The sequence below is a fragment of the Miniopterus schreibersii genome, assembly GCF_964146895.1.
Source record: "Miniopterus schreibersii genome assembly, chromosome: 4".
Classification (NCBI taxonomy): Eukaryota; Metazoa; Chordata; class Mammalia; order Chiroptera; family Miniopteridae; genus Miniopterus; species Miniopterus schreibersii.
The window spans coordinates 10,944,597-10,965,116 of NC_138105.1; the positions used below are offsets into that span (position 1 = coordinate 10,944,597).

A 20,520-nucleotide genomic window follows, 5' to 3' on the forward strand; every position below is an offset into this window, starting at 1 on the left:
CTGTGTCCATGGGCTATGCATATATGTTCTTTAGTTAATCCTCTCACCTTCCTTTATCCAGTCACCCAGCCCCTTCCCTCTGAGATCCCTCAATCTGGTCCATGCTTCTATGTTTCTGGATCTATTTTGTCCATCAGTTTGTTTTGTTCATTAGATTCCACGTATAAGCGAGATCATGTGATATTTGTCTTTCGCTGCCTGGCTTATTTCACTTAGCATAATATTCTCCAGGTCCATCCATACTGTCCCAAAGGGTACGAGATCCTTCTTCTTTACAGCTGCGTAGTATCCCATGGTGTAAACGTCCCACAGCTTTTCATCCACTCACCTACTGATGGGCACTTGGGCTGTTTCCAGATCTTAGCTATTGTAAACTGCGCTGCTATGAACATAGGGGTGCGTATATTCTTTCTGATTGGTGTTTCAGGATTCTTAGGATATATTCCCAGAAGTGGGATCACTGGGTCAAAAGGCAGCTCCATTTTTAATTTTTTGAGGAAACTCCATACTGTTTCCACAGTGGCTGCCCCAGTCTGCATCCCCATCAGCAGCGCACCAGGGTCCCCTTTCTCCACACCCTCACCAGCGCTTGTCATTTGTTGATTTGTTGATGGAGCCCTTCTGGCAGGTGTGAGGTGATACCTCATTGTGGTTTTAATTTGCATCTCCCCATGATTAGGGACCTTGAGCCTTTTCTCATGTGTCTCTTGGCCATCTGTATGTCTTCTAAGGAAAAGTGGCTCTTCAGGTCCTTTGCCCATTTTTTAATTGCATTGTCTGTCTTCCTGGTGTTGAGTTGTATATACAACTAACTTTGAAATGCATAAAAAATAAGATGGATTGAGGGGTAAATAGATATATAGACTTGTAATAAAGCACACATAGAAAATATTGATTGCAGAATCTAGGGATGGGGTTTTCATTTTAAAGCTCAACTTTTCTGTATGCTCAAAGACTGTCACAATGAAATATTGGGGTTCAGGTCCTGGTTGCTGCCTCCCTGGGGCTCACAGTCAGGCAGGGAGAGGAGATGGTGAGGAGAAATAGAAGTTGGCATGCCCACATGGTGAGGTTGGAGGTGGAATTTTCTAGAAAATCAATCCCCCCAACTTCTAGCCTGAGGGGCGAGGTGGCTGGTGGGGGAAGGGCGGTGTGCCTTGGAGAGGCAGAGGGGGCTTCTGCCAAGAAGCAGGAGGTGGGGGCAGGAGAAGTCACTTTCAGCTGCCCTCTGCCTTTTTTCCAGTGTGTGTCCCTGAAACCCCCTGAGTGACGATACGACCACACTTTCTGGGGCTCAATCAGTAGGTCAGTGGTGACCTTGGAGGCCAACCAGGGTTTCCTGGACAAAGTGGCCCCACCGTCACCCACTTTCCAAGGAAATGGCCTTGACACAGAATTGCCTGTCCTTGCCAACCTCCCACCCCCTCCTCCCAATGCCAGGAAAGCCCCTGGGATCCCAAGGCATCTTATCAGCTTGGCTGAGGTGTCTGGGGAAGCCCCCAGGGTGGGACAGGACACACTCTCCTCCAGCCCTGGGCAGCCCAGCCCCTTCCCCATCTTCTTTGATGCCCCCTCAACACCCCGGCCCCCAGAGTCACTTCTCCTTTGTGCCCAGATCCACTTACAGATGGCTCAAATGGATGAATTTGGCAGACGCTGACAGAAAGCCCAGAGTCCGAGCTGGTGCTTGCCACTCACTCTGAGTGAGCCTGGGCACGTGACTTTGTTTCTCTGAGCCCCAGTGTTTGCATCTCTCTAGTGGGACTAATGATAACAACAGCATCCACCTTCTAGGATATTGTGATCTGCTGAATAACAGCCCCTAAGAGGTGCCTCATCCTCACCCCCAGAACCTGTGAACATGTGGCTTTACATGGTTAAAGAGACTTTGCAGGTGGAATTGAGGTCAAGATCTAGAGATGGGAGATGATCCTGGATTCTCGGGTGGGGGGCAATGTTGTCACAACGGTTCCTACAAGAGGGAGCGGGGGGGGTGGTCAGAGTCAGAGAAAAAGACATGACAACAGAAGTAGTCAGGGAGAGATGGGAAGATGTTACACTGCTGACTCTGAGGAGGGAGAAAGGGGCCATGGGCCAAGAAATGTGAGTGCCTTTAGAAGCTAGATTCTCCCCTGAGCCTCCAGAGAGAACTGGCCCTGTTGACACCCTGATTTTAACCCAGTGAGATGGTGTTGGACTTCTGACCTCCACAACGGCAAGATAATAAATTTGTGTTGTTTAAAGCTTCCAAGTCTCTGGTAATTTCTTACAACAGTCATAGGAAACGAATTCAGATATGATGCCTGTAAAGCACCTACTGTGTGCCAAGCCCTGAGCCATGAGCTGACTACTCGGTGATGACCATAGGCACACCTAACACATTCGCACATGGGGCAGGGGTCACAGAGACCATTAAAGGGATGGCTGAGGGGCTGGGGCCACTTAGCCAGGGTCACTTCCCTCAGAGAGCAGAGTCCTGGAGGATGAAGGAGGACCAGGGAAAGGGCTTAAACATCGGAAATGGCTGGGGGGGGTGCATAGCAAAGGGAAACTCATGCTTGCGGGGCGGGTGCCAGTGACACAGTGCCTTGCTGGATGCAGGGAATTTGGATTTTCTTCTAAGGGCCTTTGCAGGAGGTGGGGACTAATGATGGGAGAGACAGGATAGCCACGAATTTGCAGAAGTAGCACTAATAACTCTCCATGTGCTGAGCATGTCTCTCCATCCGGCCTGGTGCAGAAGGCCTAACGCACATGACAACCTATGTGGGAGAATTGTGCTTATCCCCACTTTACAGCTGAGAAAACTGAGGCCTGGACAGGATAAAGTCACTCTGCAGGGAAAGGGGGTGAGGCTCGGATTCTGCAACTTTCACTTACACCCAGTGGGGGACAGTGACTAGGTGTGTCCAGCAGGGAGCAGCACCCCTACTGTCCTGGCCCACCTAATGCACTAGCCGGCAAAACAGTCCATTGGGATGGAGTAGAAAAAAACCAAAAAACCCACAATCTTAGATAGAAGTCCCTAAGGGGTTGGGGGCCTGGGTCCCTGACGGCAGGACTGGAGTCCTGGCTTTTTGGGCCCCTGAAAGTCAGTACCTGGGTCCTGAATTCCTGGGTCCCTAAGGGGCTAGGGATTCTGGGGTCCTGGACTTTTGGATCCCTGAGGAATTTCTGGATTCCTGAGGGGCTGAGAGCCATCCTCCATTCTGGTCCCCACATAATGTCCCATTCTGTCACTAAACCATGGGATTGTCAGAGAGAAATCCCCAAATCTACCAGTGCAGGCCTAGAATGCTCTCAGGATTCCTGGATAAACCAGCTCAGCCCGCTGGCGCCTGCAGGTGTGCTGGGACCTGGGCGTTGGAGGGAGTGGTCAGTGGGCCTGAGAGGCCAGCCAGAAGGAAAGCTGTGGATAAGCCAGCTTCTGTGTCCCCTCCTCCTGAGCTCCCACAACCTCTCTCCACCCTCAACAACACACAAAAACAAAACCAGCCTGGCTCCAGAGCCCAACACTCCAGGAAGGTGACAATGCAGAACCAGCCTCTTCCAGGTGCCTTCCCTCTTCCTGCTCTCTGCATGGGTGAGGGTCAGGAAGGAGTGCAAAGGGGGGTACACATGGCTGTCCCCTCTGGAAGGGGACCCAGATCCTGCCCTTGGGGAGTTCCCAGTCCTAGGAGAGGCCCATGCAGCACAGGAGCTCGGCGCTGGGGAAGAGGGGTCCAGAGGATTGCAGGGGCTCAGAGGAGGCCCCTGGCCTGGCCTCCGCAGTCAGAAAGGCCTCTTTGCAAACTGATGCTGCAGACCAGCTGGGCACTGCAAGCACGGGGACCCGCCAGTGCAAAGGGGTGCGGAGAGCACGGTGTGGCAGAGCTCTGTGACGTCAGGCACCTGGAGGATCATGCAGGAGTGGGGCTGGGGGTGGCTGAGAGACAGCATTGGGCGCCTGAGCAGTAAGGCTCTTGATGGGGAGCTGGAACTTTGGGCGCCGTAGCAGATTGTAGGCACGGGAAGGATGCGGTCAGGCAGCTGCTGTGCGGGGAGGGGCTGTAAAGTTGGTGGCAGATGAGACGGGGTGGGTGGGGCTGCCGCCATTGTCTGGGAGAAAGGACAGGGACCGAAGGTGGGGTCGTAGGAGAGGAAAAACAGGAGCAATCAAAGGAGAAATGTAGAAAGTGGGGCCCATGGCTGGGGGCAATGGGGGGCGATGCAGTACCCAGCTTGGGGCAGCGACGCCTCTGGGCTCACTCCGCTCCAGCCACACTGGCCTCCTGGGTGTTCCTCCAGCACCGCAGGTACAGTCAGCCCCCGGATCCCCAGCCAAGCAGAGGGGAACCACGAGGGGGAGTGACAGCCACACTGGGCCTGCAGGCTACTGCCCTTCGCACTTGCCGTTCCCTCTGCCAAGGTTACTATTCCCCCGACCCTTGAAGGCTGCTTCTTTCAGTCCTTGGGGGGGGGGGGGGGCGGCTCAAACAGCTTCCACTCAGAGAGCCATCCCTGATCCCTCTAGTTAAACAGCGCCTGTGTCCCAGTCCCGCCTGCTGCATGTCCCCATGGCACTCGCCACCATCCGCCCTTGGTCTCTCTCCCGCTGGATAGAGGGCAGGTCCGAGGAAAGGGCGTTCTGTCTGGTTCATTCACTGCCCGGGACAGTGCCCGGTGCTTCACTGAATAAATGAAGGAGCGAACGAGGGAGGGAGTCAGAGCTTTAACAAATGAAGCTCAGGAGAGGGGGCTGGACTGAACACAGAGATGGGGGAGTCGTCAAAGGCTGGGACGCTGGACGGGAGGGGAGGGTAGGGGAGGGGGGGAGGGGAGGGGAGGGGAGGGGAGGGGAGGGGAGGGGAGGGGAGGGGAGGGGAGGGGAGGGGAGGGGAGGGGAGGGGGGGGAGGGGAGGGGAGGGGAGGGGGGGGAGGGGAAGAGGCCTGCAGTGGAGGGAGGCGAGCAGTCAGGCAGGAGGGTGGCGGGCGGGAAGGCGCCTCGGGTCCAGCCCCCGTCCAGCTCTGCAGAAGGCTAGCAGAGGCAGATGTGCGTGTCTGTGCATGCGCTCATATCTGTTGTGTCTGTATGTGCGTGCATTTTGTTTGTGTGTATGTTTCTGTGCATTTATATGTGTATGTATGTGTTTGTACATGCGATTGTGTTGTATCGATGCGCACACTGGTTGTGTCTATATTGTACCTGTAGTTCAATTGTGTTGTGTCTGTATCTGTGTGTTTATGACATGTGTGTGCTCTGCGTGTACTTCTGTGGGTGTCTATGTGTTTGTATCTGTGTTTCTGTGTGTATGTGTTGTGTGTGTGTCTGTGGTTTTGCAGTGTTGTGTCTGCATGCATGTGCTCTGCATCTTTGTGTTGTGTTGCATAAATGTCTATGGGTTGTATGTGTGGTCCTATTGTATTGTGTCTGGTTGGCTGTATTGTGTCTGAGTTTCTATATATTTGTCTGTATCTGTTTGTGTCTGTGTGTATGCATTATGTACATCACGTGTGTCTCTTTGTAATGTGTGTGTGGTTTGGTTGTATCCTGTAGTCTGTGTCTGTGTCTGTGTCTGTGTTGTGCAGACGTCTCTGAGTTGTGACTGTGTGTATGTGGTGTGTGTGGCGTGACTGGATTGTATTGCGTTTGTCTGTATGTCTGAATCTTTGCATGTGTGTGGTGTAAGTGTCTGTGTGTGTTTGAGCTTTTACTGTACTGTGTCTGTGTGCATGTGTTGTGTGTGTTGTGCATGTGTCTGGGTCAGCTGTGTAGTGCCTGTCAGTCTCTGTCTATGTGTGTGACCCTGCAAGTGATGATGTTGTGGCACTTTGTGAATACGTGTTTGTATCTGTATGTCTAATGTTGAGAGCCCCGCACCCTGCATCCCTCAGCCTACTGTCACAGCAGCTGTCACTTGAGCCCAGCCCCAGCTCTCTAGGATTCCCAGCTCCCGAGGCTATAAGATTTCCAGGCTGCCAGGGCCAGGAGTCCAGTGCCCTTCTCTGTGAGAAAAACTGAGACCCAAGGAAAGCAGAGACTGCTTCAGCCACACGGTCAAGGTTGGGGTGGGGGTGGGGTGGGGGCCGCACTGGCCCTGCTCCAGGACCTGGCGCCTCTGGAGGAGGGTGGCGTGGATTTCCCCTGGCTGGGAGGGCGCGTGGGATCAGCTCATGCCATTGAGACTGCAAAGCCCAGGGAGGACCTGCGGCGCGTGGAACATCAGGATGAAAACACAGCCACAGCTTCGGCTTCTCCCGGAGTGGCCTGCTCAGAGTCACTTCCCGGGCCCCAGGTTTCTTAATCCTTCAGTCTAAACTAGCTGTTCCCCAAAGTATCCTCAATCCTGCTTCCCACCACCTACAATTGCCCTGGGATGTATGAAGTTTAATTTTTGCTCTTATGCTATAACAGGGATGAACCCTCAGTAAAAAAAATCCAGTCACAAAAAAGACAGATACTGTGTCCTCCACTCACGGGAGGTCCCTAGAGGGGTCAGATCAATAGAGACAGAAAGTAGATGGTGGGAGCCAGGGGCTGGGGGAAGGGTGTTGGAGTTAGTGTTTAATGGGGACAGAGTTTCAGTTTGGGAAGATGACAAAGTTCTGGAGAGGGGTGATGGGGATGGTTACACAATAATGTACTTAGTGCCACTGAAAATGATTAAAATGATAAATTTCATACTATGTATATTTTACTATAATTAAAAATAAAACTGTCTTCCTCCCTCATGAAAACTAGGACTTTACCTTGTCCCCAGAGTCTGGCACACAGTATGTGATCAATGAATGGCTGAGTGAATGAAAGAGGAAGGAGGTGATCTGTCGACAACAAATGGAGAGATAGATGGAGACAGAGAAACAGTGGAAGTTGAAGCCTAAAGCCAGCGCCTTCTCCTCCTGAAATCAGGCCTCCAGCGCTCGCTTCGGCAGCATGTGTACTAAAATGGGACCGGTACAGAGATTAGATGGCCCGCAAGAATGACACAAATTCGTGAAGCGCTCCATAATTCTAATCATCAGAGATGCAAATTAAAACCACAGTGAGGTATCACCTCACACCTGCCAGAATGGCTCCATCAACAAGTCAACAAGTGACAAGCGCTGGCGAAGATGTGGAGAAAAGGGGACCCTGGTGCACTGCTGGTGGGAATGCAGACGGGTGCAGCCACCGTGGGAAGCCGTATGGAGGCTCCTTAAAATATTAAATATGGAGCTGCCATTTGACCCAGTGATCCCACTTCTAGGAATGTATCCTGAGAAACCCAACACACTAATCAGAAAGAATATATGCGCCCCTGTGTTCATAGCAGCGCAGTTTACACTAGCTAAGATCTGGGAACAGCCCAAGTGCCCATCAGGAGATGAGTGGATGGAAAAGCTGTGGGACGTTTACACCATGGATACTACGCAGCTGTAAAGAAGAAGGATCTCTTACCCTTTGGGACAGTATGGACGGACCTGGAGAGTATTATGCTGAGTGAGATAAGCCAGTCAGAGAAAGACAAGGACCACATGATCTCACTCATATGTGGAATCTAATGAACAAAACAAACTGATGAACAAAATAGATCCAGAGACATAGAAGCATGGAAGAGACTAAGGGATCTCAGAGGGAAGGCTGGGTGGGTGGGGAGAGATTAACATAAGAACTTATATGCATGTATGCATAACCCATGGACACAGACAATAGTGTGGTGAAGGCCTGGGGAGGGGAGTGGGTGTGGGGTGGAAGGGGTAACTGGGGGAAAAGGGGACATCTGTAATACTTTCAACAATAAAGATAAATAAAATAAAATAAAAATCATGCTTCCAAGCAGTGGTTCTCAACTGGGGTGATTCTTCCCCGCAGGGGGCATTTAGCAATAGCTGGAGACATTTTTGGTTGTCACCACTGGTGAAAGGGAGGAGGAGAGGGAGCTGCTACTGGCAACAAGTAAGTAGAGGCCAGGGATGCTGCTAAATCACCTACAATGCACAGGACACCTCCCACACCCAAGACTCATCCAGCCGCAGTCCTGAGAAAGAGAAACCCAGCTTTAGAGACACCTCCTCCTGGAAGCCCTCCTGGATTCGACACAGCGCCTGCCTCACGTCACCAGCGGAGATTAAGCAGGTGGGGTGAGCCCAGGGCTGTTTCAGGATGCGGCTGGGGTCCGGGCGGTGTGGCTCCTGCATCACGTTTGCTGTGGGCGTGGGCCCTGTCCCGGGAGCTCAGGCCCTGAATTGGGCGCTGTGGACGCGGCTCGGAGCAGCCGGGAGCGCAGGTTCCCCTGGAAATCCGAGCGTCGGTGGGGCCGAGCTGGGGTGGTGTAGGGTCAGGGCTGCGGCTGCGGCGGGGTCCTGTCTGGGGACCCCCAACTCGACCCGTTCCCAAGCCAGGATCCAGGTCTGGCGACGAGCGCGGCGCAGCCCAGGCCCAAGGCTCCCAAACCCGAAAGAAGCGCCTGGCGCCCCCCCCCCGCCCCCCCCCCAGGCCGCAGCGCAGCTTCCTGTTTTCACCCCGGGCGGTGGGGGGCGTGGGTGGAGCCGCAGAGGGGAAGGAGGGGCCGCCCTCAGCTGAGGGGCACCCGTGAGCTTTCACCCCCGGAGCGTCCTCTGGTCTAAACTGAATGTCGGCAGGGGCCCGGCCGGCCAGAGGCGCGGCGCCTGGACCAAGCCCGGGGTCCGAGCTGGACTGTCGCCCGGGCACCGCGCAGAGCGGCGCCTGGACGCAGGTCCGATCCCGCCCCATCCTCTGCCCCCACCTGCCCCGTAGCCTCACTGCGGCCCACACCTGCCCCTCTGTCTGCCTCCATCACCAGGACGGCGCCACCGTCCACCCAGACACGGGGCTGAGCCCCGGCCTTTCTCACGGCGTCTTCCAAGCGCCCGTCCCCAAGGCCTGGCCCTTTTCAAACCCATCCGCTTCTCTCCATCCCCAAGCCGCTACTTCAGGCTACCTCCTCTGGCCGCTGGGCCAGGTGACAGTCCCCCACCGTGTCTCCAGCCCCCCAGGCCCTCTAAAAACAGCCCTCTCAGAGTTCCCCCTCCTTCGCCCATGACAGCTCCCAGGTCCCTCTAGGCCTCTGCTGTCCTTTGTCCCCCCAGCAGCCCCCAGAGACCTCTCTGCTGCCCACCTGACAGCTGTCTTCCCTACTTAAACGGTCATCCTCTGCCACTTGGCACACCATGCAGTGGGTTCAAGCTCCCGCAACAGCTCCCATCAAGGTCGAGGGGGACAGTGCAGGTGCATGAGTGACCCAGCTCACCAGAGCCATTCATTCCATGCACATGCACAGAGGGCTCCACATCCCCACGCTGGGGACAGTGTGACAGACAAGCAGCACCGTCCCATTGTCTTGGAGGGCATGCTCCAAAGGACATTCCCACCAGGCCCCTCCGCATCTGGGGGATGGCCCGGCTTAGTTCGGGTTGGGGCATGGGGCACAAGTGGGCGTCGTCTGCAGTGGGAGCAAGGGTGTCAGGCGTGGGGTGAGAAGGCGGCCCATCCAGGAGCGGGCCGTTGGCATTGGGCATTCCCTATTCTACCTTATAGGGCATTCCCTTAGCAGGATGGCGCTAAGGGCCAGGGGACATTGGGACTCCAATTGCCTGAGTTCAAATCCTGCCCCTGCCATGTAAGAGCTGTGTGACCTTGGGTAAGTTACTTAACCTCTCTGTGCTTCATGTTCTTCACCCATAAGGCAGCATGGATAACAAAAGCATCTACCTTATAGGGTGATTATGACCATCAAATGTGTTTCTGCACCTAAGGTGCTAAGAAGTGTGCCTAGCACATGTCGCTACTAAATTAAACTGTACAACAAAATTGCCACTGTCTGACCACAGTTTTATCATGTTACCGCATGTGTCTTTCTCTTTCTTTTCTCCCTCCCTCTCCCACTCCCTCCCCTCTTCCTGCCTAGTCCCTCTGGTTCAAACCCTGACTCCACCGCTTACCTCCTTTAGCAGTTTGGGGACGCGGGTTGGCATCTCTGACCCTCAGTTCGCTCACCTGAGACAGGGAGATAATAATAGTACGGACTTTACCGGGTGTGGGCGCCCCAGATGAGGCCATGCATGTAGCGTGATTATCTGGGTGGGAGCCTGCCTTTGGGTCATGAAAATAGAAGCTGGGGGTGGCTCTGCTTTCAGAAGAAAGTGTGCTTCCAGGTTCAACTTCTCACCGCAGCTTGGTGCCTCTGTGGCCTTTCCAGTTGGCCCCAACGGACCAGAAGGACAGCAACAGGTGAGTGTGAATGTGCGATGCTTGTGACTGAGCACGTGTGTCTGCCTGTGTGTGAGTGCCTCTGAGTGTGTGCCTGTGTGAGTGTGTGAATGTGTGTGCACATGTGTGAGTCCATGTGTGTATTGGGTAGTGGTGGGAAGTGGACATTGGTTTACTAGAAGAAACCAGCTCTGGGCTGTCTCAAGAAATAACCGAGGGGAGATCTGTATGCAAAGAGGGCAGTGGGCGATGGGTGTCACGGACAGAACCTCCAGGTGTGCAGGGACCTGGTTGGGCAAAGTGAAAGCCAGCCAAAAAGATGAGCTTGGCCTGTATACTGGGGGCTGTTGATGGAGGGCCCTGGGGAGCTATAGAAGGTTGTAAGCAGAGGCAAGAGCTCTCATGTTAGAAAAATGGCCTGGCTTCTGTACCTTGCCACCTTGACACTTACCAGCAAACACCCACCAGGAGGCCATGTCCCCAGGTGGCTGAGCAAACAAGCTCCAAGGTCACAGGTCCTGGGTTCAAGCACTGGGAAGTGGGCAACTTATTACCCTCTCAGTACCTCAGTTTGCCCAGCACCCCACCAGTAGGCTTACTGAGCACCTACTGCACGCCAGCATCTCACACAGTCGACTGTACTTCACACAGTGGAGTCAGCAGTGTCACTCACCCCCAGTTTACAGAGGAGGAAACTGAATCACTCATCCAGGGCAAAGCCAGGACTCAGCCCCAGGTCTGGCGGGCTTGGGCTCAGGCATGTGCTGCCACAGAATGGTGACATTCTGGCCTCCTCCAGGTTGGCCAAATACTTGGTTTGAGCTGCCAGTAATCAGAGCCTGGCAGCCCCACATCTTCATTTCCCCAAGGCTCAGAGAAGGGAAGCCCCTTGCCTGTAGTCACACAGCAAGAGGGGCAGCCAATGATCGCCAGGCTTGTCTGACCAAAAGTCCACATTCTTCAGCACATAGTAGGTGCTTTAAAGTCAGTGGCTTCACCCTGGCCAGTGTTGCTCAGTGGTTAGTGTCGGCCTGCACACAAAAGTGTTTTGGGTTCGATTCCTGGCCAAGGGCATGTACCTGGGTTGCAGGTTCGATCCCAGGTCCCAGTCAGGGTGCGTGTGGGAGGCAACCAATTGATGTCTCTCTCCTCCTGATGTTTCTCTCCCTCTCTCCCTTCCACTCTCTAAAAATCAATGGAAAATCCTCCAGCGAGGATTAACAAAAATAAATAAAGTCAAGCAACTTTAAAGATGTCTTGGAAAGGTTGGCAGAAGAGGTAGCTGAGGCCTGGGGACGGGGCCTCTGCATTTCCCAGCAGCCCTGGCACAGAGTAAATACCTGATAAAGGTTTAGTATCTGAAGACCCACTGTGTTCAGCACGGTGCCGAAAGCTTCACACACATTTGATCCTACCACGGCCTCATGAGTTGGATGCTATCATCGATCCCATTTTAGTGAGGAAAAAACTGAGGCTCAGAAAGGTTGAGTCCCCGGCCAAGGCTGCACAGGGAGCAAGACTTACAAGAGCCAAGGATATTTGGGGGCTTCCTATGTGCCAGGCCTTGTTTGAAGCACATTACACATTCATGGAGAAGAGACCACTACCCTATAGTACAGGTATTAATATAGTCATTTTATAAATGAGGAAATTGGTTTCGAGGTTCAGCCACTTGCCAAGATCACATGGGTGCACGTTTATTGAGCATCTGCCATGAACCTCACATGTGATGGACTCTGGGGCCCTCACCTCTGGTCTTAAGCCTGCGGCCCTTGACACCAGCTGCACCTCCCAGTTGTGAACTAAACAAAATCAGTTCAAGCTCACGGAGCTTCTCAACCCTCAGATGCTGTCCTGAGCCAAGAACTAGAGCCTGAATCTAACCCTAAGCCTTGTTAGAACTCAGATCCCAGCCCAAGCTGTGCCTGTGTCCATCCAGTGGACTACCTTGACAGGTGGTGAGCACCCCATCGCCGGGAGGATCCAATCAGGGCTGCCATGGAAGACGGTTTATACTCAGGTGAGAGGACTCTCTGGAGCTGACATTGCCAAAAGCAAGGGCCCTGACCTCCTACCTTCCATCCAGGAGAAGAGAAGGGCTCCTGCGTCTCTCTTTGGGAAGGAGAGTGAATTTCTAGGAAAGGCCCACTATGGGGGGGCCTTCATGGCACAGAGCCACACAGACAGGGAAGCCGAGGGCACCTCCCTTCTCTGACTCAACAGCAAAACAGTTCCAGCTGGGGCCCTGGAAGCCCAGTAGACTGGAAGACGGGGACCCAGAGCAAGTGGGGCTCAGTGTGATGAGTCCTCACGGCCAGGAGGGGAGTGGGCCTGGGCCTGCAGCGGAGCATCAAGGTAGAGCTTTGGGAGGGGCAGGAGCTGGGGCGAGGCCCGGGGGTGCCGGTATCCGGGGAAGGGGCTGGGGGAAGCTCAGATATGGGGAAGAACTGAGACCCCACGTGCTGTGTTTAGGGAATGGGCCGCGGTGGGAGATAGGCACCAGGGTAAGGGCTGGGGTCACAGGGGAAGGAAGCCCCGGCCCCCAGCATAGTGGTGGGGGGCAGCTGAACCTATAAAAGGGAAGAGAGGCAGAGGCAGAGGTGGGTGGGGTCAGCCATCAGAGAGGAGCATGTGGAAGAAGGGTCTCGGCTCCTGGCCCCTGGCATGTCTCTCTGGACAGTGACCTGGGCCTGAGTCTGGCTTGCTGACAGCTGGAGTTAGGGCAGGAGTGGCAGACTTTGGGCTGGATATGCAGAGGGACAGACTCAGAGCTGCACAGACAGACATGAGGTGTAGAGTGGGGGGAAGGTGCACAGAGAAGGCGGGGGGGGGGTGTCTGCTGAGACCCTCTGCTCCAGCCTGCGCTCTGGACAGGCTCCCAGGACTTTGGGGCTCTGAGCAATGGGGGAAGGGGCAGAGCTGGAGCCCAGCCTCACCCTGTGCCCCTTGTCGCTCTCCCTGTTCCTGGCAGACGTTTTGCAGTTTCGCAGAAGAGGACGATGCTGCAGGCCAGGGGTGCAGATGGCCCTTTTGGGGCTGGTGACAGCCATGCTGTGGGCTGGGCTGCTGACCCTGCTTCTTCTGTGGCGTGAGAACATCCCCAGTCCCATGTGGCCTGCCTCTCATGGTCCCTCCCAGACACCCACTCTAAGATCCTGGGGAGCCCAACACAGCCCTTGGAGCCCAACTCCCCCACCATGTCTCCACCCTGTCCCTGCCAGCCCCTTCTCATGTCTCTCCTTTCCTCCACTCTCAAGAGCCCCCCACCTGGGTGGGGCACCTGAAAAACCCCTTCCTCTCCTCTCCTCTTCTCTCCCCCTGCCCAGACTGGGACACTGTACAGGGTCTGAAACGGCTGGAAGACATCGCTGCCCTGAACGGTATGGAGGGGCCAGGGTGAGAGAGGGGCCTAGGACACCAGGCTCTTGTCCTGCTTCTGCCACTGACCACTGTGGGACATGGGAGAAGGACTGGGCTCCAGTGTCCCCCCAGAACTCAAGGGTCAGCCTGTGTTCCTCTCTCCTCATGTGGGGGTTAAGCCCAGTGACTCTGGGAGGGGAGGACTCTGAGAAGTGCCTGTTAAAATGTTATAACTGCTCCATGCCTCAGCTTAGCCACCTGTAAAATGGGCATCATTTCAGTGCTATGAGGTGGAAACAAGCTAAGACTTGTGAAGCATTTAGAAGGTGCCTGCTATCCAATGAGCTTTCAGTAAATGCCTGCTGCTTTTATATTCCATTCCGGGGGGTGGAGTGCACAAATCCATTCTATTGCCTGCACTTTCCTGAGTACTTTTGCCACCAAAATTAAAAACAAAAAGCTGCAGCCATTGTGATTATGTGAGGGGGTCCCTGCACTTGGGGCTGGGGAGTGTGGGGGACTGACTCCTGAGGACACATCCCTTACTCCCCCAGTCTCTCAGGTTTCCAAGGATTTGGAAAGACACAGGGGTGACCAGATGGCCCAGAAATCCCAGGGTGAGTGGCTTCAGCTGGGGGTCTGGGAGAAAGAGAGGAAGGGGACTTGGAAGCACATGTGTATGCTGTGCTGCAGGTCACCTGTGAATTACAAAGTGAGCAGGTGGCCCTGAAACCCCAGGCTAAGAGCCAAGGGGGCCTGTGTGGGGCCTGGGGCCCTGACAGACTTGCTTACACTGAGCCCCTCCCTGCAAACAGCTGCCCAGATGTTGCAGAACGTGGAGGAAATCCAAGTAGAGCAGAAAAGAATGAAAACTCAGGGTGAGAGACTGGGGGTGTCCTAGAGCCACGGGGACCTCGAGATCCACAGGCATCACTCCTGACACCCTTCCTGCACCCCCCGCCCCCGCCCCATCAGACTTGGAGCTCTCTCAGAACCTGGATGGACTTCAAGAGGGCCTGAGCAACCTCAAGTCCCAGGGTGAGGCTTGGGACAGCCCGGGGTCAGGGAGGGACCAGGAGAGGCCCACAAGTTTGTCTGTGACCGCTGGCCCCATCCAACCACCCAAGGCTTAAATGAGAGACGCACAGCCTTGAATTCACTGGAAAGACTCTGGGAGGAGGTGGCGAAGCTGTGGATAGAGCTCCGGGTGTCCAACGGTGAGTGCGTGGGCCTGTGCCCACAGGTGTGCAGGTATGTGCATGTGACAATGCAGGTGTGTGGCGGGGCCAACAAAGGACACGCAGAAAGCCCTTTCTGAGTCTGGCTGCTCCCCTCCACCGGCCTGAGGGTGGGCGGGCCCAGTGTCTTCCTCCAGGTAGAAGCAGCCCTGTGTCTGCCATCGCTGGGCTCTCTTTACTGACCAGTCCCCTGTCCCTCATGGCTCAGCAGAGGGTCACCAGTAGGATGCCCCAGCCACAGCCCCGCCACCCGCCAGAAGATTGTCTGACCCAGCCAGAGGGTGCAGGAGGATCACTGCCACAGCAATGGGGATGAAGCCATCGTGACATAGTCCCCAGGGGTGGCAGTGACAGAGCCAGTGCTGGTAGCTACAAGGATCGTGGGGGTGGCCCCAGCAGGCCAGTAGGCTGCGGAGGGAGTAGATACTTAATCACTGTGCCTTTAGCCTGAAGTCCCGCTCCCCCCCCCCCCTTGACTTTTGTTCTTCCACCTCTGGGAAGCCCCAGCTGCCTCAGTTGGGGGAGAGAAGAGGAAGGATCTGTGCTTGGTGGGAAGGAGTGCTGTCCCCTGGGACATGGTGTGGCTGTGGGAATTCCAGCAAGAAACCCCATGTGCACCCCCCGGGGAGGCTGGGAGGAGGGGTCTGGACCATGCTCATGCTGAAGGATACCTCTGCTGTATCGCCAGCTCCAGGGCTGTCTCTCGATGACCAGGTGACACACAGCCGCGACACCTTCCCCAAATTTTTCTTAAAGGGACCAGAGATGTTCTCTTCCTGTTTAACGTGGCTCCCCCAGAGGGCTGCGTACCGGTTGCCATTTCATGAGTGGGAAGCACACCGGCTCTGTTCCTCCCAGGGCCTCACAGACTTCTGGGGACCCCAGGCTCCTTACAACAATTCCTCCCAAGCGCCACTCTAAGAAAAGCTATTTTAAATCATGGCTGAGTGGACCAGTAACAGTGGGTTCAACCCTCCCCCTGGAAATGCTGCTGGTAGTGACAGTGCCTGAGAGTTTCCCCGAGGTGGGAGCAAGGGGGGAGAGAGAGACCAAGGTGGCCTTGGGTTGAGGCCATGGGGACCCAACTCTCCAGTCCCCCCCCCGCCAGCCTCTCCTGGCCAATGAGAAGAAAATCAACTCCCTATCCCAGAAAGTGGCCAGGAGTGCTGGTTTGGGGGTGCTGCACTGATGGTGGCCGGGGCGGTTACCGGAGCAGTTGGCGAGAACAGTGCGGGGTAAAGTAACACTGGCCGTCCTGGTCCCAGCGTCGCCATCAGCACCGGTGGTTAAGACGTGGCTGGTGTGATGCTGGGGAAGGTGCCTGGCATTGGGCGGATGGTGCTGTGCTGATGTCAGTGATGACGGTGTTGCTGACAGTGGTGGTGTCTGGGGACGTGGTGTTGGCAGATGAGACGCTGTGGACCACAGAGGCATTTGTGGTAACGTGTTGGTGGTCGAGGGCTTCTGACCGTGATAATGTTTGTGGCAAAGACGTGATCGAGGTGCTGCCGGCCATTTGTGCTGGTGCTGCGGAGGCGATGCGGGCGATTGCGGTGCTGGGGCGTGTGGCCGTGGTAGCTCACTGACGGCTGCGGCGCTGGTGGCCGAGGCATGCTTATGGCCACGGTGTCAGCGGCTGACCTTCTGCTCACAGTGGAGGCATTTGTGGCGATGGTGCTGGCAATTGAGGTGCTCCTGTGGTGGAGCAGGTGAGCTCCAGGGAAGGAGGGTACCCGCCAGACCCTCTGGTCTCCAGGTGGGTTTGCTTTCAGCCCACATCCCAGGAGTGACTCCAGGAGAGGTGCTGCCACCCACTCGGCCCATTGCACCCATGGTACCCAACAAGGTGCTCAGAACCCACCATAGCACCAGCCATGACACCTGCCGTGGTGTCCACCACAGCTGCCCCCTGGGTCTCTCCTCCACCCCAGGCTCCACGTGTAACACATGCCCTGAGAAGTGGGTCAATTTCCAACGAAAGTGCTACTACTTCGGCGAGGGCGCCAAGAGGTGGATCCAGGCACGGTATGCCTGCAGCAAGCTCCAGGGGCGGCTGGTCAGCATCCATAACCAGGAGGAGCAGGTGGGCCTGGGCTCTGCGGAGGCGTGGCCAGCATGTGGTCGAGGGGGAGGGGGAGGCAGAGCCCTGGCACAGCCTCTTGGGTGGTGGAGGGACCCTAGCCCATCTCCCCAGCCCTCCAGCCCTGTCCTGCTCCTCAGGACTTCTTGGCCAAATACATCAACAAGAAGGGCTCCTGGATTGGCCTTCGGGACCTGAACACAGAGGGGGAATTTGTCTGGATGGACGAGAACCCCCTGGACTATAGGTGAGAAGTGGGGATGTGAAGGAGATGGCCCTGGGCCCAGACTCAGAGAGCGGGAGCTCCCTGTGATGAGAGGGGAGGGTATCTGGAGGCAGGTGCCCCAGGCCCGGCCTCAGGAGAGCTTCTGGATTGTAATGGCAGGAGATGCTCAGGGTTTGGAGGGAGGCCTAGACCGGATCCAGGGGTGGGGTGAGAAGGACCCAGGTTCAGGGGTGTGTGTCTAGGCTGAAGGCAGTGGGGCTCCTTCCCCCAACCCCAACCTGACCCAAAGCCTTCTGCTCCAGCAACTGGCGGCCAGGGGAACCCAACAACGGGGGCCAGGGCGAGGACTGCGTGATGATGCTAGGCTCTGGGCAGTGGAATGATGCCTTCTGCAACAGCTATCTCGACGGCTGGGTATGTGACCGGCTGGCCACATGCTGACTGCCCACCTGCCGCCTCGGTCCCCCAGACATGGACCTTACAGCCCCCTGCTTGCCCTCCAGGTGTTCCCCTCTTTGTGACTCCCCCACCTCAAACAGGGAACACCCAGGGCCAGAGTGGGACCCTGAGGATGACCAACCAAGGCCTAGGTGCCTCTTTTATGGCTGAAGAGTCCTGGAGACATTTTTCTCCTGCCCAAAGGAGGGCGGCTGACCCATCCCTGGCTCATGCCATCTTCCCAGAGGGCCTGTCCCTTGCCCCTCAGCCCAACTGGCTGTCACCACCTCCCTGCCTTCAAGTGCTCAGAGTTCCCACCCTAAGAACCCCTGCCCATCAACCTGAAGGCTGGGAGCTCCCTCCAGCTAAGGTACAGGGCCTGGCAATGCAGCTTTCCAGGGAGAGCAGGGGCCACCCTGACCTGTGCGCTTCCTCCATCATCCCCACCTCACCGCTGCTGGAGGCAGGAGCGGACCAAGCCCTTGTGCTCCCCAGATGCAGCCCCTGTGTCCCTGCTCCACAGGACAGACCTGCAGCTCAAGCAGCCAGGCCTCCCCGCCCTCCCTGCATCAATAAATGGAGCGAAGACAGCCCCTCACACGTCTCTCCTCAGGGGCCTCACTCATTCTGGTTTCCAGGGGTGGAAGGTGGGAGCTGGGAGGTCCAGAGCCTGGTGCCTGAGGCCACCTCTGAGTATTGGGAACAACTGAAGTGGCATTTTTACCTCCCCACCTTTCTGCCCCCTCCTTCATTACAAGAAGCATTTACTAGGCAGGGCTGGACATAAGGACTTGGGTCCAGTGGCGCACAGAACATCTCTAGTGCCCCAGGAATCCTTCAGGGTGAAGCAGTGGGCTGACGACACTGAGCCTACTTCCCCTGCCCAGGCTGCTGGGAAAGGCCTAAGTCCACACAAAGCCCAGTGCACAGAAGGTGCTCAGTAAGCGCTAGCCGGCTGGAGAGACCGATGGGGAGGTGGCCCGGTCACCCGGCAGTCAGTTGAAGCCCAGAGGTTCCAACCCTACTCCCACTCAGTGGCCGAGGCAGCACCAGGCCCAGGCTCTCAGGGTAGCAGGGACACCAAAGGTAGAAGGGAAGCAGGCCAGGATCTCAGGACACCCCTTGTTAAACCCCGTTCCTGCCTCCCCCATCCCCAGTTCCTGGCTTAGAGGAGGCCAGACACGCTCACACGATTCTCAGGCCCACTCGAGGGGGAGGAAGAATCCATGGGCAGATGCCCACACTGGACTGCCAAGGTCCAGCCATGACCCAGGGGCCTGGGGAGGGTGCTATAGTGACATCTGGGAGTCCTGGGGCTCAGGACGAGGCAGGGACAGAGCAAAACCCTTGGAGTGAAACATGGGTTAGAATCCCAGATCACCTTTTTCTCTGTCCACTGCCCACCCCCATATTTGTCTCCCCCAGGGCCCCCCCCTCACAACTCTCCATGTGGGGAACTCATCACTTCAGTCTACCAGTCCCTCAGGCCAACACTGGGGTCATCCTTGCCACCCCTTTCCCTCCAGACCCATAAGGAGAGCCACAGGCTCTGCCATCAAGCCATATTCAGAATCCGCCCCCTTTTTACCCGCTCCAGCAGCCGCCTTGGTGTAGCCCCATCCTCACTCCACCTGAACTGGTGGTGTCTCACTTTTCACTGTCCCAAACATTCCAGAAGTTTCCTTCTTGCTCAGAAAAAAAAAAAAAAGTCCAAGTCCTTTGCCATCACAGAATCCATCCCACACGCCTCACCTCCCCAGCTTCATCTCTCTCTCCTCCCACCACCCCAGCCTCCTCACTGTTCCTTAAGCACATAGGCTCACTCCAGCCTCAGGGCCTTTGAACATGCTGCCCCCCCCCCCCCCCGACTCCTCAGCTAGGCCTATCCTGAGCACCCTCTCCCTCCCATTTAAAATGACACCCCAACGCTGATTTTTTTGCCCCACTGTATTTTCTCACCACGGCACCCCTCCTTTCAACAAAATGTTGAATTTACCGATCTGTCTGTTGCCTCTCCGTGCTGGCTAGAGCTCAGCTTCAGAGCAGGTATCTTTGTTTTGTTCTCAGCTGTGTCCCCAACACCTGGCAAACAGTAGGCACTCAGTAAATATTTGTCAGATTAATTAATGCATGACCATGGGTGAATGCCCTCTTCTCTGGGATCCTGCTTGGTGGCCTGTTAAATAGGGGGTGGGCGCTGCCTGCCTGAGTCACCAAAGGGCTGGTGCTGGGTTCCTCCTCTCACCCACCCCACCCCCACCTGCCTGGGGGCTTCCTAACTCAAAGCTGCCGTGATGGGAACCACAGCCTCAGGCTCTCTCCTCACCCTCCCTTGCCCCAAATAGGTGCCCAGTCCCACAGTCCTACTGCTTGTTCCAAACCTGCTCCATTCTCCACAAGTCAGCCTCTCATCCTCAGCAGAGGAAACAGGCCCTGGGCCCTCCTCTCACAGTGTGTATGCTCTCCTGCTTCCCCTCCCCTGGGGACCGGCCGTGTCTCCTCCCCTCCCTCCCTCTTTCTCTCTGGCATCCTTCACTGCTGGGACTCTGGGCAGAGCTGGCAGTGTCATCCCTGTCTCCTGCCTCTCTCCTACAATCTGGCCCCCAACCCCCCAGCAGGCGCTCGAAGGACGCTCCCTCCAGGGTCCCTGAAGACCTCAGTCTGCTAAACCCGAAGATGACCCCTGCGGTTCCCTTCAAAATCCGCTTCCCATCACACTCTCTGGCTCTCCTTCCTCCAGATCTGTGGCTTCCATGTCTGCCTGATCCCCAGATCTCTCTTGGATTCCAGACTCCAAATCCCTACTGGCCTCATAGTCACCTCCCCCCACCTCAGACTCAGGCTGCCACCCTTTTCCCAGCTCCCTTGGGTCTCCTCACCTCAAGCCAACAGCTATTTCCTGACCACCTCTGTGCTACACACACTGAGTCCCAAGTAGTTTTATTTACCGTGTGGACATTGCCTCCTTGGCAACGTGCTGAAGCCCACC

At 56.0% G+C, this 20,520-nt stretch overlaps 1 protein-coding gene across 1 annotated transcript; it reads left to right on the forward strand.

The window, feature by feature from the left end:
- Positions 1-13,090: 13,090 nt before the first annotated feature.
- FCER2 (Fc epsilon receptor II) lies at positions 13,091-17,534 on the forward strand (the record flags this gene model as incomplete). The annotated part of the gene is made up of 9 exons (XM_081134022.1): positions 13,091-13,277; positions 13,516-13,569; positions 14,104-14,166; positions 14,365-14,427; positions 14,525-14,587; positions 14,677-14,766; positions 16,719-16,870; positions 17,008-17,114; positions 17,396-17,534. The coding sequence occupies 9 exons, from the start codon at positions 13,091-13,093 to the stop codon at positions 17,532-17,534; spliced, it is 918 nt and encodes a 305-aa protein (XP_080990148.1).
- Positions 17,535-20,520: the final 2,986 nt, after the last annotated feature.